This window comes from Lithobates pipiens, unplaced genomic scaffold, assembly GCF_037356315.1.
Source record: "Lithobates pipiens isolate NorthernLeopardFrog02 unplaced genomic scaffold, aLitPip1_a1.2 Scaffold_18, whole genome shotgun sequence".
In the NCBI taxonomy this organism is placed as follows: Eukaryota; Metazoa; Chordata; class Amphibia; order Anura; family Ranidae; genus Lithobates; species Lithobates pipiens.
In genome coordinates, this window is record NW_027507758.1 from 435,767,685 (window position 1) to 435,783,903 (window position 16,219).

The window sequence follows — 16,219 nt, forward strand, 5'->3', positions numbered from 1 at the left end:
AAAGGCTAATATGCAGGTTACTGTCCTAAAAAGTGTTTGGGGACCCGGGTCCTGCCCCACTGGACATGGATCAATGAAAAAAAAAGTTGTAAAAACTGCAGTTTTTTCAGGAGCAGTGATTTTAATAATGATTAAAGTGAAACAATAAAAGTGTAATATTCCTTTAAATTTCGTAGCTGGGGGGTATCTATAGTATGCCTGTGAAGGGGCACATGTTTCTGGTGCTTAGAACTGTCCCTGCACAAAGTGTCATTTGTGCAGGAAAAAAAGTCTTTTAAAATCACTTGCGGCTAAATTGTCGGCTCCCCGTAATACAGAGAACACTCAATGAGTGTTCTCTGTATTAGCCGACAATTCATTCATTCATTGATTAAAAAAAAAAAAAAAAAGCGTGGGGGTTCCCCTAAATTCAATTACCAGGCCCTTCAGGCCTGACATGGATATTAAGGGGAACCCCGTGTCAAATTAAAAAAAAAAATTGACATGGGGTCCCCCTAAATATCCATACCAGACCCTTCAGGTCTGATATGGATATTAAGGGGAACCCCGCATCAAATTAAAAAAAAATTGACGTGGGGTCCCCCTAAAAATCCATATCAGACCCTTTATCCGAGCACGCAACCTGGCAGGCCACAGGAAAAGAGGGGGGGACGAGAGAGCGGCCCCCCCTCCCTCCTGAACCGTACCAGGCCACATACCCTCAACATTGGGAGGATGCTTTGGGGGTCTGTGACCCCTCAAAGCACCTTGTCCCCATGTTGATGAGGACAAGGGCCTCATCCACACAACCCTGGCCGTTGGTTGTGAGGGTCTGCGGGCAGGGGGCTTATCAGAATCTGGAAGCCCCCTTTAACAAGGGGACCCCCAGATCCCGCCCCCCCCCTGTTTGAAATGGTAAGGGGGTACAAAAGTACCCCTACCATTTCACAAAGAAAGTGTCAAAATGGTTAAATAAGACAAACACACTTTTGAAAAATTCCTTTATTAAAAATGAAAAAAATTTTAAAAAAAAGATTCCAGCAGTGCTAATCCACTCTTGCTATCCAGCGACGAATCTCCGGGGTCCAGCGATCAGAGGGGGCGGGGTCACCCACACGTCACTGGGGAACCCCTGGCTTCCCTCTCCAGCGTCAGAGGGGCGGGGTCAGGTGACGGGTGGCCCCGCCCTCCTAATATAAGAAACGTCAGCGCTGGGATCTCTGCAGTGTCTCCGGAGTGGAGACAGAAGAAGGATGTATGGACAGCGCTGGACTGAGAGATCCCCCATCGCTGGATATGATCATCCATCGCTGGACCCCGGAGATCTGTGGCTGGATAGCAAGAATGGATTAGCACCGCTGGAATCTTTTTTTTATTTTTTTCATTTTTAATAAAATAATTTTTCAAAAGTGTGTTTGTCTTATTTAACCATTTTGACACTTTCTTTGTGAAATGGTAGGGGTACTTTTGTACCCCCTTACCATTTCAAACAGGGGGGGGCGGGATCTGGGGGTCCCCTTGTTAAAGGGGGCTTCCAGATTCTGATAAGCCCCCCGCCCGCAGACCCTCACAACCAACGGCCAGGGTTGTGAGGATGAGGCCCTTGTCCTCATCAACATGGGGACAAGGTGCTTTGAGGGGTCACAGACCCCCAAAGCATCCTCCCAATGTTGAGGGTATGTGGCCTGGTACGGTTCAGGAGGGAGGGGGGCCGCTCTCTCGTCCACCCCTCTTTTCCTGCGGCCTGCCAGGTTGCGTGCTCGGATAAAGGGTCTGATATGGATTTTTAGGGGGACCCCCACGTCAATTTTTTTTAAATTTGACACGGGGTTCCCCTTAATATCCATGTCAGACCTGAAGGGCCTGGTAATTGAATTTAGGGGAACCCCCACGCTTTTTTTTTTTTTTTATCAATGAATGAATGAATTGTCGGCTAATACAGAGAACACTCATTGAGTGTTCTCTGTATTACGGGGAGCCGACAATTTAACCGCAAGTGATTTTAAAAGACTTTTTTTCCTGCACAAATGACACTTTGTGCAGGGACAGTTCTAAGCCCCAGAAACATGCGCCCCTTCACAGGCATACTATAGATACCCCCCAGCTACGAAATTTAAAGGAATATTACACTTTTATTGTTTCACTTTAATCATTATTAAAATCACTGCTCCTGAAAAAACGTCCGTTTTTAAAACTTCTTTTTGCATTGATCCATGTCCTCTGGGGCAGGACCCGGGTCCCCAAACACTTTTTAGGACAGTAACTTGCATATTACCCTTTAAAATGAGCACTTTAGATTGTGAACGTTCGAGTCCCATAGACTTTAATAGGGTTCTAAAGTTCACACGAAGTTTAGGTCTGTTCGCAGGTTCTGGTGCGAACCGAACAGGGGGGTGTTCAGCTCATCCCTACTGCTCAGTAGGAAATCTGTTTGCTGATCCCTGCTGAGCAGGGGAATGGCTGATCTGTGTCCGCTCTGTTTATGCAGAGCAGACACAGACACTGCCCGCTCTCTTCTATAGGCAATTGGATGTCCACGAACCGCCTGTCTGTTTACACCCGAATGCCATCCGATCAGATACGCAGATGGATGGGAACCAAATCCCTATCTGCCTGTTTTTTATCAGACAGGATCGGATCGTATGTTGGCAGATGTCAACGGACACATGTCCGTCAACACCCGCAGCTCCATCTAGGAGACTGAAGGGTCCGATCAGGTCCAACTGAAAAACTGATAGGTGGACTCGAACGGTCCACCTGTGTTAAAGGGTCTTCAGAGGTAACCTTATTTATAATGTGGTGTTTAAAAAAAAGTGTCCTGGAGTTGAAGCTTTATCTATATCAGAAAGATGGAGTCAAATAACGAATGGCTCAAGATCAACAAGAAAGTAAATGAAGACAGTTCTCCTCCAAGGGCTCGGAGGCATAGAGGGGATTCTTCAGGAGTGAGTTGGCGGGGGGTCTCTTCCTATTTGGGCTGCATATTTCTCCTTAATTTTTTTGCCAGTGCAATTCTCATAGTTGGTGAAAGTGTGGGATAGTATCTGACCAGCCTGGTACTTGGTGTTTGTCTTCCTACTTTCACATAGAAGTCAGGCAGTTCATCTGGGAAGCATAAGGTTGCTGTTTTACCTTCTCTGTTGGCAATCAGGTAGGCTGAAAGCCTTATATCCAAAGCTAAAACGTTTTTTTTTGGCTGTACATAGTTTACATAATTTAGTGAACTCTGCTTTATGTTAAATTGAGCAGTGGGGGAATAGCTGTGTAATATCTGAGACAGCGGATACATACAGATTCATGAGTAAGAGAGTTAAATGTAACTAAATATGACCTGGTGAACTACATGCAGGTCCCACCGAGGAAATAATTGTTTCAATAAAAAAACATTTCAGGAAGCCAATCTTAGCACTCCCCTGCCTTCAAGACCTACATAACAAGAAGCGGCATATATTAGAAAACCTCTGTCGAATGTTGGGTAAATCCTGAGCAAATCCTCTTAGGCAGATGCTTGAAGCAGAGACATTGATGACATAAGTACTACGACTGCGTCTCTAAGGACAATCTAAAACCGCTCATAAGACATGTTTTATTGGCACACAAGATTGTTGTGTTCTTCACAGAACTGCTGATGTTCCCATTTTATACTGTTCTTATTGTTCTAAATGTGGTGCATTTAGCATTCTTAATGCATCAATAATCCTAATATTCCAGCTGCCCCATGCAAGCTAACTACTGTCAGTTTTTGCAAATGTATGTCTGAAAGTTGCCTTTTGGCAGAATTTAGAGATCTGCCGTATTTATTTTCATCATTCGATATACAGCTACATATACTTTAGTGTATTTGGTCTTTGAAAGAGAATAAAACTTTGTTCAAATCCTAGAAAGTACATCTTTATGTGGATGTAAACCTGATTAATGAAATTTGAGCTAGGCACATATATGTAGTGTTTACTTATCTCTCTCCAAAGCCCTGAGTCCTGTGTCTTTCTGCTGTTTCATTACTCTGTTATCAGCATGATAACTTTTGACAAGTTCTCTGAGATGGGAAACAAAAGCAGCCTGAGATTTGTGTTGGGGAGGGTGCTATAAATAGATTAGCAGAGAGCTTGTCTTGTTACAGCACAACTCTGAAAGTATCTTTGTTCCTCTGCCTATGTGGAGTGGGGTTGTGTGCATTTCCTCCAATCAGCTGTCACACAGTGTATGCCAAGAATCCACTCCTACTTCTGAATGAGGAAGTAGAAATTCTACCACAATGTTAGAATACTAAAGAATATAGCAAGCTGAAGACAGCAGATCTGCATGTAAAACTTATGTAGGAAGATTTGTTTCATCCCTGTGTATCATCTACAGGCTGTTCACTTCACTGGGTATATGTGAGGGTTTGCATCCACTTTAAGGCTGGATTCACACCTATGCATTTTTAGTGCTTTTTGTATTTTGCAGATTTTCACTACAATACATTTACCATGGTTTCCTATGGAATAAGTTCTGTAGTGCAAATTTGCAAATTGCTTTTCACCTAGCCATGGCTGCACTATACTGCGCTGTCATTGGTAACCCACTTCATTTTGCTGTAATCTCATGATCCTGGAACTCACCTCTTTGGGATTCTGTAACACAGTCCTTGCTACCTCTGGGAGGCAGACAGCTTGATGTAAAAAAAAAAAAAATATAAGACATTTTTCACAAGCAAAAAGAGAGAAAACTACACAAGAACATACTCCCATAAGTACAGTCTCACTGACCATCTATGGATCTACATATGTGTACTTTTTTTGCAGGAGATTAAACAGAACTCAAATTAGGGTAAATGGAATGAACGTTCTGACTTCAACACAGTGCTGTAAGATTTTGCCAAGCCACCCCCTAGATCCCTAAATATGGCTTTTTGAATATAGAGAAAAAGTGCAGCAATTGATACAAACAATGACATGATACATATTAAAAGTACAAAAATGGAGTCCATAGGGATGTGTCCAGAAGACTCAATGTTGTTTAAAGTAGTTTCATCCACCACCAGGAACACCGAAAGCCAACAGGTGTTACCCCCATATCTTTGTGTGGTCAAATAGTGCTTGAGATAAATATCTTTTGATCCACTATATACATCGACTTGTTCCGCTGAGCATTGGGCACACTGGGTGGCTTTGAAGGTTGTTACTATTTTTAATTTAATTTGTTGGGTGAGCGAAAGGCAATGAAGGGATCTGGGGAAAGGGGTAGCAGATACTGAACAGCTGCTAAGATGGACTTAAGCCAGTAGTAGTCGAGGCAAGAGATAACCAGGGAGTTTGGTGAAGAAGGGGCATATTTTTGAGATGTTGTGGAGCTTGAGGCAGCACATTTTTGCTTAAAAAACACCCATAAAAGCTAGTACAACATTTGAACCTGTAACTACAGGTGTTAATATATCCCCATTGCTCCTTAGACCCTTTTGTATATTGTTATTCTACTTGAAATGTATGAAAACATCCAGAGATATCTTCCATATGAAAGACACGGGAAGCAGGGGATAATATCAATGTGTTTTGTGAACCAAATGAATCACTTCCGCAGGAGATCAACATCAACATCAACAGTATATCTAATTGACCATAAATGCTAAGCTGGCTATAGTTAAAATCAAATTATCCATTCAAATCAAAAAGCCTCTTTCACACGTGCGTCAACACAATGAGGGAGATTTACTAAAACTGGTGTACACAAAATCTGGTGTATCGGTGGTGTAACCAATCAGCTTCTACCTTTAGCTTGTTCTATTAAGCTTTGGCAATAGCAACCTAGAATCTGATTGGTTACTATGCACAGCCACACCATATTCTATGTGCATCAATTTTAATAAATCTCTCCCAATGTGTTTGTTTAAAAGCCATTTATTCAGCATTTTAAAGCCTCATCACAGCTCTTCCATACCTTTGATGAATATTATAATGGGAACCACACAGTGCATTGCACACACTAGTCATGGTGTTGTGTTGTGTTAAAAATTAGCAGCACGTCGCTTTCATGAGGCATCAATGCTTGTCAGCCTCTTTGATTGATTTCATTGATAATGCTCTGTAACTGCACCTTAACATCACGTATAGCATTTATGGTTTGTTATTCAAGCATTTATAAAGTGTTAGCTGGGTGATGGAGGAGAGACAGTGGAGGCTCCAGTATCCCAGAATGCACTGTAATAAAAATAATAGAGAACTAGGACAGAGGAGCTCCAGCTACATCCTGTTTGTACAGAGCAGCCGTTTAGTAACACCATTTGCTTCTGTGTGCAGCCAAAAGCATCAAGCCAGTCAGCAATGCTGGCAGTGCAAGGCAGAAACAGAGACATTGAGCATTATTGTCAATGGCAAAGCTTTTTGTGTCAGCAAAGTTGAGTTGGACCAAGCCAAGTGTCAAAGAGATCAAAGTATATGTTTTGACCTTGCAGAGAATTCACAAAAATGTCCACTGTCAAACCAAAACCTAGCCATGCCTCAAAGCAAATAATTTTTTCTACATCACTTCCCCTTTAAGCACTTCCCCTAGAAAAACAACTCTTTCATGGGCATTTATCAAGCATTCTTGAAACTTTTTCAAGGCTTCAAAATCACAACAAAAACATGTCCAAAAAAACATTATAAATGCTGTAGGCATATTAATGAGCATTGCTTGATTCTTCATAATCTGAAGATGCCCTTACACTATCAGGAGAATGGTGGTAGCAGATGCAACTAACTCTTGATATGTATCCTAACTGACCAATCCTCTGTTTACCCACACTCTCTAGCTTAACACCACAAAAAATATGCCATAGTGCCATAGAATGGCAGTGGTAGAGAATGCCAGTGGTAGAGTCTAGAAGAACCCATTCACCATAGCAAAGCTTTTCTTCTATTGCTACATTTTTGCTGTGCCCACATTCCATTATCTGGACTAGGTTTGATCGTTCATAGCAGGCGGTTACAACTTGAGCGATCAATCATCCCTTCCTCGTTTGGCTATGCACAGAAAACCGAACTTTTATTGACTTTTCTCACCTTCCAATCACTGAAGAGTGGCTGCTGTTGCTGCTGGCTCGTCTGGGTTTTCAATCACTTACAAGGAAAAACTATGAGGGATCAAGCAGCCTGGAGAGGAGAGGCAGAGCAGCTGCTGCTGTGCTGGTATCTCGATTACCCATCAGTCAAGTTCAAAAGAAGGAATGGAGGGGGATTTCAGCATTATTGTCAGGATGTCACTCAAGGAGGAATAGCCCCCTCAACAGGTAATTGTTTTGATAATAACAGAAAGGGTGCACTCTTCTGAGGACTGAAAACATTTAGCAGCTTACAAGGGTTAAAGTTAAGCCAAAAAAATACAAATTTAACCCACAATTTACTTTTAATGTTGTCCATGTCCCTAATGGGAAGCTTTCCGTTCACTTCTTGTCCCTGTGATATTAGGACAAGAAATGAGTGTTGCTGCTGTCACCAAGATAGGATGACACAGACAGTTCTATATAACCCAACAGGCTTTTTTAGTCTTCCATATAGAAAAATGACTTTTGTTGTAGTGTGTGTCCACACTGGGGACACAGGCCACATTAAAAACCTAAAAGGGGTTTTGTTTTGGCTGGAGTTGGGCTTTAATTGGGTTTTCGATATCACAAAATAATATAAACAGCGACCAAATGTGTCTGTTTCCTTAAATACCTTTTCATCTGTTTTTAGAAATAGCCCTAATGGCTGTATCTGTTAAATCATTAATAGACCAGAAAATGACCATTAGGGAATTCATTAAGAGCAGACGCTTAAACAACTTAATTAATGAAGCATAACAAAGGTTTGCATTTTCAGCTGATAATTAAACCTCATTTTTAGTGTTTTTGTTGAATTATTAGAATGTAGCAAACCCATCATTTAAAACCACAGAATGAGAATGCTCTTTAGAATTTCTCCTCATACTTATTGAAGGAAGGCAAATAATCTGGTAAAACATAATTAGTGAAACCCATATAGATATGTATGACCATTACTGAGTGAAGCATGTCACTTATAAAAACAAACCTCAGTTGTTAGCTGCTATTCTCTGAATTATAATCATTAAAGAGCATCAACGTTGATGTGAAGCTGAACAGATTTCATTTCAGGGCCCCAAAAATACTCTAAAATAAGTCTAGAAGGGTGTAATGAATGGCAGGAGTTTACTTTATGAAAGTTCGTTTTTAATCTTTACGTATTTTATTACAGTGTCCATTTGAAGTGAGAATTTATATAACAATATTAGCAGGAAATATAAATTGATTGGCAGGTAACAGAGGAGAAAATGAGATGTGGAATCAATCAGTCTTACATTTCAGTAGGATGCACATGGCTGATACATTTTGGATTCAATCACTTCTTCCATAACCAGCTTTGCCATATTGTGAAGTAATATTACATGTCAGCCTTTAATGGGTGCCCTAAAGAATTATCCCAAACGCATAGGATATAATATTGATTGAGTCACAATCAAAACAGAGATGTGAAATCTGTAGGGTTTCCATATTTGCTGACTCTAGTCCATCTACCAACAGGAAAGACTAATTTTAGGTTAATAAGTAATATATTGTGTAACACATTGCATCACAGTTTCTCATGTTTTAATTTACTTTTGCACAGCTGGGGATATGGACTTGTAGATTACACTGGGTCCAGCTCTGTGTAGTATAAGTACTGACAGTGGTAAAAGCACACATGTGTACTCCAAGCGCTGTAGCGAAGATGCCATCAGGACATCTGGATAAAGACACCGAAGGGTTGTCCCACTGCTGTAAAACATACACTTGGAATGGCGATAAGGAAAAATAATAATAGACAGGGTGAAACAGCGCTCAGGGTCCTTGGTGCAAATGTTTATAATGTGATATTCCTCATGGGGTTAAGTAGATCTAATGCTGGTTGTAAAAAGCCAGCCCAGTAGATGCAGATAAAACATACATTTTTTTTCAATTAATGATCAAATTTTTTAAAAGATAATAAAAGCATGCGATACCGGTGTCAGATGCTCTAGGCTGTGATGGAATATCACACCCAAGTTCAAGTAAGGAGGCTGTTGGAACGATGACAAGGTAGTAGCCTATAGACCGCAGTTTGTTTGTGTGTCCAAGCATGACGATTCGAGGATGACATGGAAATGAAGCCTGCAAGCAGTGGTTGCAGACTTCACAAATACAATGTAACAATATTATTACATTACATTTTTGGTCCAATTTAAAGAATTTCCCTTTAGTCAACACATAAAACAAACCTGCAGCCATTTTAATGTTTTTTTTAATGTTTTTTTAAATTTTTTTACCATTCGTATGTAAATATGGTTTCCTTTTTTCGTTAGCAAAAATGACGGCATGCTTTGTATCAGAAACCTAATGTTGATGCCTTGATAAAGAGGAGATATTGCATAATAAAATCTGCGGTCTTGATAAGTTATAGGCTGTCTTACTTCCCAAATGGACACATTTTGCTTGTGAGAATTCAGTCCTCAGTAGGGTTCCTACTTTGACATCTTTGGGTGCCAGGTGACCTTGGCATAGCTCAGTTATTGGTATATTTTACTCAGTCAACATATGTAATTTAGAGAAAATCTAATGGCTTACCCATACGAGGAGGGCTTTAGTTTCTGACACTCTCTTAATTTCTCCTCTAATTTTGAAAGATGCACATAATGATACATACAGTACACATACCTACATTTGCTGGGTTAAAAATTCTCTAATGAAAAATGTAAAAAAAGAAAAGAAAAAAAAGAGATTTAGGTTTAAAGTGTAAGGTAGACATCCTCCCCATTTGGCATATTAGTCAAACTTGCAACCAACAGGTTAAAATCTCATAATCATAGGCCATTAGAAAGATAACCACTCTCTCGACTAAATTGAGTGTCCTCGGTTTCCAGGGACAGTGTTGCTGTAAGTTTTTTGTTTCTGGAAATTTTTCTCTTTTCTGCACTGACAATCCATTATTTGGGCAAGGCCAAACATGTTATGGGAAAGTTTTAAGACTGTAATTTTCTTAATTAAATATTAGACATTATTTCCCTTGTTCAGCTGAAATATCTGACATTATCTCAGCCTCAGCATAAATTTTGACATGCATTGTTCTTCCATTCTTCACAAGCATCAGCACACAGCTTTAAAAGCCAGACCCGTCTAGGTTCAGAATGACCCATGTTTATTTCTCAGTGTGAGTAGTGCAATCCAAGAGAAGAGATAATTGTCCATTATTATTATTATTATTATTCAGCAGCAGGATTTATACAGCACCAGCAGTTTCTGCACTGTTTTATGAAATAAATACAGTGTTAAAGTAAAATACAGCATTGGCTTTTGTCAGCATTATCTGCATTAAGACGAGGCATTTTTCAGGTGCTTTATCGCAAAAAATAACACCTGTAAAGCGCCTGAAAAAGCCTCCTCTGCAATCCCAGTGTGAAAGCCTCAGTGCTTTCACACTGGGGCGCTGCGCTGACAGGATATAAATCTTTGCAGCTCTTTAGGAGCAGTGAATACAATGGGCAGTGCCCCCGAAGCGCCTACAAAGCTTTTAACCCTTTATTCAGCTGCTAGCGGGGTTAAAAGCACCCCGTTAGCACCCCGCCTGCAAAGCTTTTAACCCTTTATTCAGCCACTAGCAAGGGGTTAAAACGCCCGCTAGCCCTCAAAAAGCGGCACAAAAACAACGGTAAAGCACTGCTAAAACTGAGGGAGGGGGGATTCAGAGGAACATTAAAGCCCAGGGGAGAGGGGTTGGAGTCTAGCAGACGAGAGCTTTCAGATAGCAGCCAGAGAAAGGTGAGGAGACTCCACTTGTATTACACGGTCTCTCTGCTTCCAGGTTTTAGCAGGGGACATGCTGCCATGGAAACAGAGGCATGTGAAGAATGTGCTCATTCTAGATAGCAGCCTGGGTGTGTACCTCTTCACCAAACACACCCACATGTCCTCCAGAGGGAGGGAGTGAAGGAGTGGCTGGATTGTGGAGCAGTGTCCGCCCCCTGCAAACTTTTGAACTTAAAAAGAACCATTAGAGGCTTATTCTGTTCCCTTCAAAAACTATTCTGCAAAAACAAAAAGGCTGGGGAAAGAAAGAAATGCAATGCAGGTATGAGGGTAGCACGTAATACCTATTTTTGCATTCCCATATGTCTCCTTTAAATATTTCCTGACCTGCAGGGTTCCACTTTTCAAGCCGCTATTTACTGTGAATCTCCATAAACAAGACATACATTATACAATTTTTTCTTTCAACCACAGGTGGAAGGAAAGAAAATTGCTTGATTCCCCCATCAACACTGACTGGATCCCTCCTGCAGCGTTATTATATTATGACAGTGGGAGGTTTTCCAGCTATCAGAATAAAAGGATCACTGCTGGCAGCTATCCTATGAAAAAATCCAACAGGATGGTTTTATTGAAGTCAATTGATGGATCGGCTTCAGTACAACCAGCCTGTCAAGAGAGGAAAATTTGACTGGTTCCTGATGGGGATTTCAAAATGCCTGGCTTTTATCAAATCAAAAAAAATGTAACAAAAAAAATGTCAGCGCGTTCAATGACTCGAAGAATATTATTTGAAAGTACTTCAAAATGTTTAACAAGAAATGTATTTGTTCAAGAAAAAAATGTCCATTCTGAATGTCAATTTGACCTCAATAACAATTAAAATTTTTAATTAACATTCTTAAAATTAAACATATTAAACACATTTTTGCTAGTGTATGGTCAGCTTTGGATACCCATTTACCATTAAATTGTGTTACATTAATGCAACCTACTATAAAAGATGAACAAAGATTTGTTTTGTTCTTTTACAGAAACTTGAATATGCTAATCAGGTTTATTATGTTTTCATCTTTTATTATGATAGTTATTACTCACCATATTAGCTATGACTAAGGTCCCTGTGGACTGAAATGTATCAGCTCTATACACTTTGGAATTTTACCTCTATTTGTGCTTCAATAAGTGGAATTTTAAACTGTCTTCAAGTTGTTGATTATGTCTTATTTGAGTTATTACTGACCATATTATATTATCATATGGGAACATCCACCTGATTGTATGAAACATTTGTTTTACAGGAAGCAGACACTGATGAAAACCAGGGTACATTAACCTTTGAAGAGTTTTGCGTCTTCTACAAGATGATGTCATTACGGAGAGACCTGTACCTCTTGCTTTTAAGTTACAGTGACAAAAAAGACCATTTAACAGTGGATGAACTAGGCCAGTTTCTCAAAGTTGAACAAAAGGTATGTAAGTTGTTCTATAGCTGCTGTGCAGCATAAAAAATGATTTGATACATTTCGAATGTACAGTAATAGAACATGTGTGTAATGCATATCAGTTTCCTTCCAGGCATGAAGCATGCATATACTGTATATATAGCATATATCTCACCAAAGATAAAAGGTGCCAAGTATAGTAATAATTAGAGCAAGTGGCACCTAACATTTCACTGTGCCCTATGTAGACTTACGGTTAAAGCAGTGATCCAGTTATGCCAGCAGTAAATGAAATGTAGGGCCTGTTCGTATTTTTTATGTGCTCTACAATGTAGGATTACAACACGATAAATGCACATGAAAACCAATTACCATTATAATCTACGAAGCTCTTCACATCAGTGCATTGCATTAGAGGGCAGGTATTGCATTTCTGAAAAATCCTGCTAGCTGCATTTTTTTGTTATGTTTTGGTAAAAAGACTTTTTACATCGCTAATCACAGGCAGCGAGACATTTCCCGATCTGCAACTGCACAGATTGAAAAATGTCCCAATGCCTGTGATTAGCACTGTGCAGTGTTGGCTTCCTGGCGGGATCAGGCACGTGGGGTTGTGAACAGGCCCAAGCCCATCTCTAGTTCCATGTATGGCCAGCTTTAGAGGTCACACTATTCAATGACAGTGATTGGTGCACATTGATGATAGGGAATCACGCTGATTATTTCCTGATCATGTTATCAGCATTTGGGTCAGGTTGACAAATTAGCTATAGAGTTTTAGTCAAGTAATTGTACTGATACTACTAAATTTGGTCGCTGTGTGTAGAATTCAGTAATCTCTGGTTGACTCGTCTATCAACTCTGCTTTATATATGAAACCTGGGTATCTATCAGCCATTTATCTTTTTTAATAATAACATTTACTATTGTTACTGTTTTACTTAGTGTACTGCTGTAATAATTTAGAATGAGTGGCTCATAGGGCTTATGTGTACTGACACATAGGGGGTTATTTACTAAAGGAAAATCCACTTGGAAGTAAAGTCGCTGTAGATCCGAGGGGGCATGAATGGAAAATAAAAAACAGAATTTTAGCTTGCACGTGATTGGATGATAAAATCAGCAGAGCTTCAACTCATTTAAGATCTACCCCTTAGATTTAGAGCGATTGCACTTCCAAGTGCACTTTCAGTGCAAAGTGGATTTGCCTTTCCTAAATAACCCCCATTGGAGTGGAGTTACTAAAGGCAGATAGTGCACTCTTTTTCCCAAGAGCTTTAGTAAATGTGCTAAAGCTCTGCTGCTTTCCATCATCCACTCATGTGCAAGCAAAAATGCAGATGTTTTGTTTTCCATGGACCTGATTGGATATCCTTTACAAAGTGAAGCTTTACCACATTTATATTTACTAAGGAAAATTAGTGCAACTGCCCTTGCAGGAGTGCACAGTCTATTTGCCTTTGGTAAATCCACCCCATAAACTAACCATTTTGGCCTAAAGTCAGCATAGTCGGATGGCTTGTTCATAGCAGGTAGAATTCATGTCTTCAGTAATAAAGCAGTTGTAAGTGTACAGGCTGTTCTGCCTACACATTTTTTTCCTATAATTTTGCTGCTTGATATATTTTGAAGAGGTGCACACAATTTAGGATGGTTTTTCTTCAATACTGTCAGATATAGTAATAATCATTTGGAAGTAGCTTATTTGTGAGTGTGTAGATAATGACTTTAGAGACAGTAGGTGGCCTGATAAAATGTTGTCACCAGCATTTGACTAAGCAATAGATCAATATCAGTGACAAGCTTTGCAGGAGCATATTAATGCTGTGTTTGTGGCAGAAATTACCAGCTATTTTAAATTACTGTACATATCCTTTCAATACAAGCTCTTGTTAGAAGGTTAGAAAAACTCTTCATACTACAAAGATACATTAATACTTAAATATTTTTTTTTTTTACCAATAACTTTTCTAACATTTTTATATTTTTACAGGTATTATAATTTTATATATATATAATTATTTTATATATTTTTTAGGTATTAGTTATAATGTATGTATTACTGCACTGCTAGCCAAACTTCAGCAGGTGATCTGTCTACCATATGGAAATTTCCAATAATTGCCCATTCCCTATCTGGTCATCAGCTCCATTTAATGTTGGAAGTGTATTTGCTTTTGGTTTTTGTCACAATGTGTGGTGAAAGGACTGTTCCACTTAGTCAGCTAACTTTTTTTTTCCAAGTTTCTTTGGACTTGCTATGTGTCTGTGATTGCTTTTATTGACGTCTGGCTCAAAAGTGCCATAACTTGTCCAGCATTCTAGACTCTGCAGCTGTCACTAAAGAAAATTGCCTGTTTTTTTGGCTGCTGTTAGTATGTGCAATTATATCGGTGGCTTAAAAATCTTCAGTCATATTGACCAGTATGGTCATTGTTTTTATATCTGTGCCATTAAACCTGCGTGCACATGATTTAAAGTGGTTGTAAACACACATGAAAAAAAAAAAAGACCTGCAAAGGTATAATAAACTAGTATGCATAGCATACTAGCTTATTATGTAATACTCACCTGAGATCGAAGCCTCCGCTGCGGTGACGGTACACAGCACCGGCCGGTGTCATTTCTCCCTGGAGTTATTTCCAGGTATCGCGGCTCTGATGCTGTGATTGGCCGGAGCCGCGGTGACGTCACTCCCGCGCCACCGATAACGGCACACTCACTGAAGCAAACGGCACATACGTGCCATTACTTCAATGCGCATGTGCCGATGACGTCGACACATGCTGATACAGGGGATATCTCCTAAATCATGCAGGTTTAGGAGATATCTGGGGTAGCTACAGGTAAGCCTTATTATAGGCTTACCTGTAGCAAAAAGTGGATTGTAAGGGGTTTTAACCACTTTAAAAGAGAACTGTGGGATTTAAAAATAATAAACATACCTGCTCATCTAGGTGGATGCAGCATCTGTTCCCAGCTGTATCTACAATGAGAACTGAGAGATCCAAGACTGCTGATCGCTAAGTTTTTGGTCTTCAGTGAGCAGAGGGCAGTGACTGTCATTAACTGGCTCTGTTTTATGCCCCTCCAGCACTCAATGGAACACCTGGGGGGCGGAATCGGCTGGCTCAGGCTCTCAGTGGCACACTGAAAGGGTGCGACAGCAGCCGCTTAAGTATCTGGGTGGATCCCGACCTCAAACTCGAGACCCCACCAGAACCTTGACTGCTGAATGATGGGCTTTAGCCTGCTGTCAGCTGAAACTGACCTACAGAAGTAGAGTCAAAAGAGCTTTGGCCCCATTTCTCCTTTAATGCATGTGTGGTGTATTATATCACTTAAATCACATACAAGTGATATTAGCCCTTGTACACACGGTCAGACATTCTGACAGAAAATGTCCGATCGGACCATGTTGACGGATAATTTGACTGTGTGTGGGCTCCATCGGACAAAGTTTTAGAGCTGGGCTGTAAAACTTTCCGACAACATGATCCAATCGGACTTAGTCCGATTGTGTGTAGAGAATTCCGATTGGACAAAGTGCCATGCATGCCCAGATCAAATTCCTAGACCAAAGCTATTGACTGCTAGCCTGAACGTAGTGCCGTCGTAATGAAATAACGTCATCATGTTACGTACGATCGGATTTTCCGACAACTTTGTCCGACCGTGTGTATGCAAAACCAGTTTCGGACAAAATCCGATGAATTTCGTTGTCGGAATGTCCAACCGTGTGCACAAGGGCTAAAAGTGTTTTTGTTTTTTTTTTGTTTAGAAAATGACAAACATGTTATACTTAGATGCATTTTGCAGTGGTTTTGAACAGCGCAAATCCTCCTCTTTTCGGGTCCCCCGTTGGCACTCCTGGCCCCTCCCTCCTGCTGAGTGCCCCTACAGCAGGCAGCTTGCTATGGGGGCATTCAGACACAGATCCATGGCTCTGCCCCGCCCCCTCTCTCTCCTCATGGGCTCACTCCTTTGACAGCAGCGGGATCCAATGGCACCCACCCACTTC

At 40.4% G+C, this 16,219-nt stretch overlaps 1 protein-coding gene across 6 annotated transcripts in view; it reads left to right on the forward strand.

Annotated features, from left to right (window-relative positions):
- The window catches only part of PLCH1 (phospholipase C eta 1), a 400,513-nt gene that overhangs the window by 262,714 nt on the left and 121,580 nt on the right, over positions 1 to 16,219 (forward strand). For all 6 annotated transcript variants that reach the window (XM_077488115.1, XM_077488116.1, XM_077488114.1 and 3 more), the window contains one exon: positions 12,055 to 12,225. In XM_077488115.1, the coding sequence (XP_077344241.1) occupies positions 12,055 to 12,225 (171 nt within the window). The remainder of the gene's footprint in view (positions 1 to 12,054; positions 12,226 to 16,219) is intronic.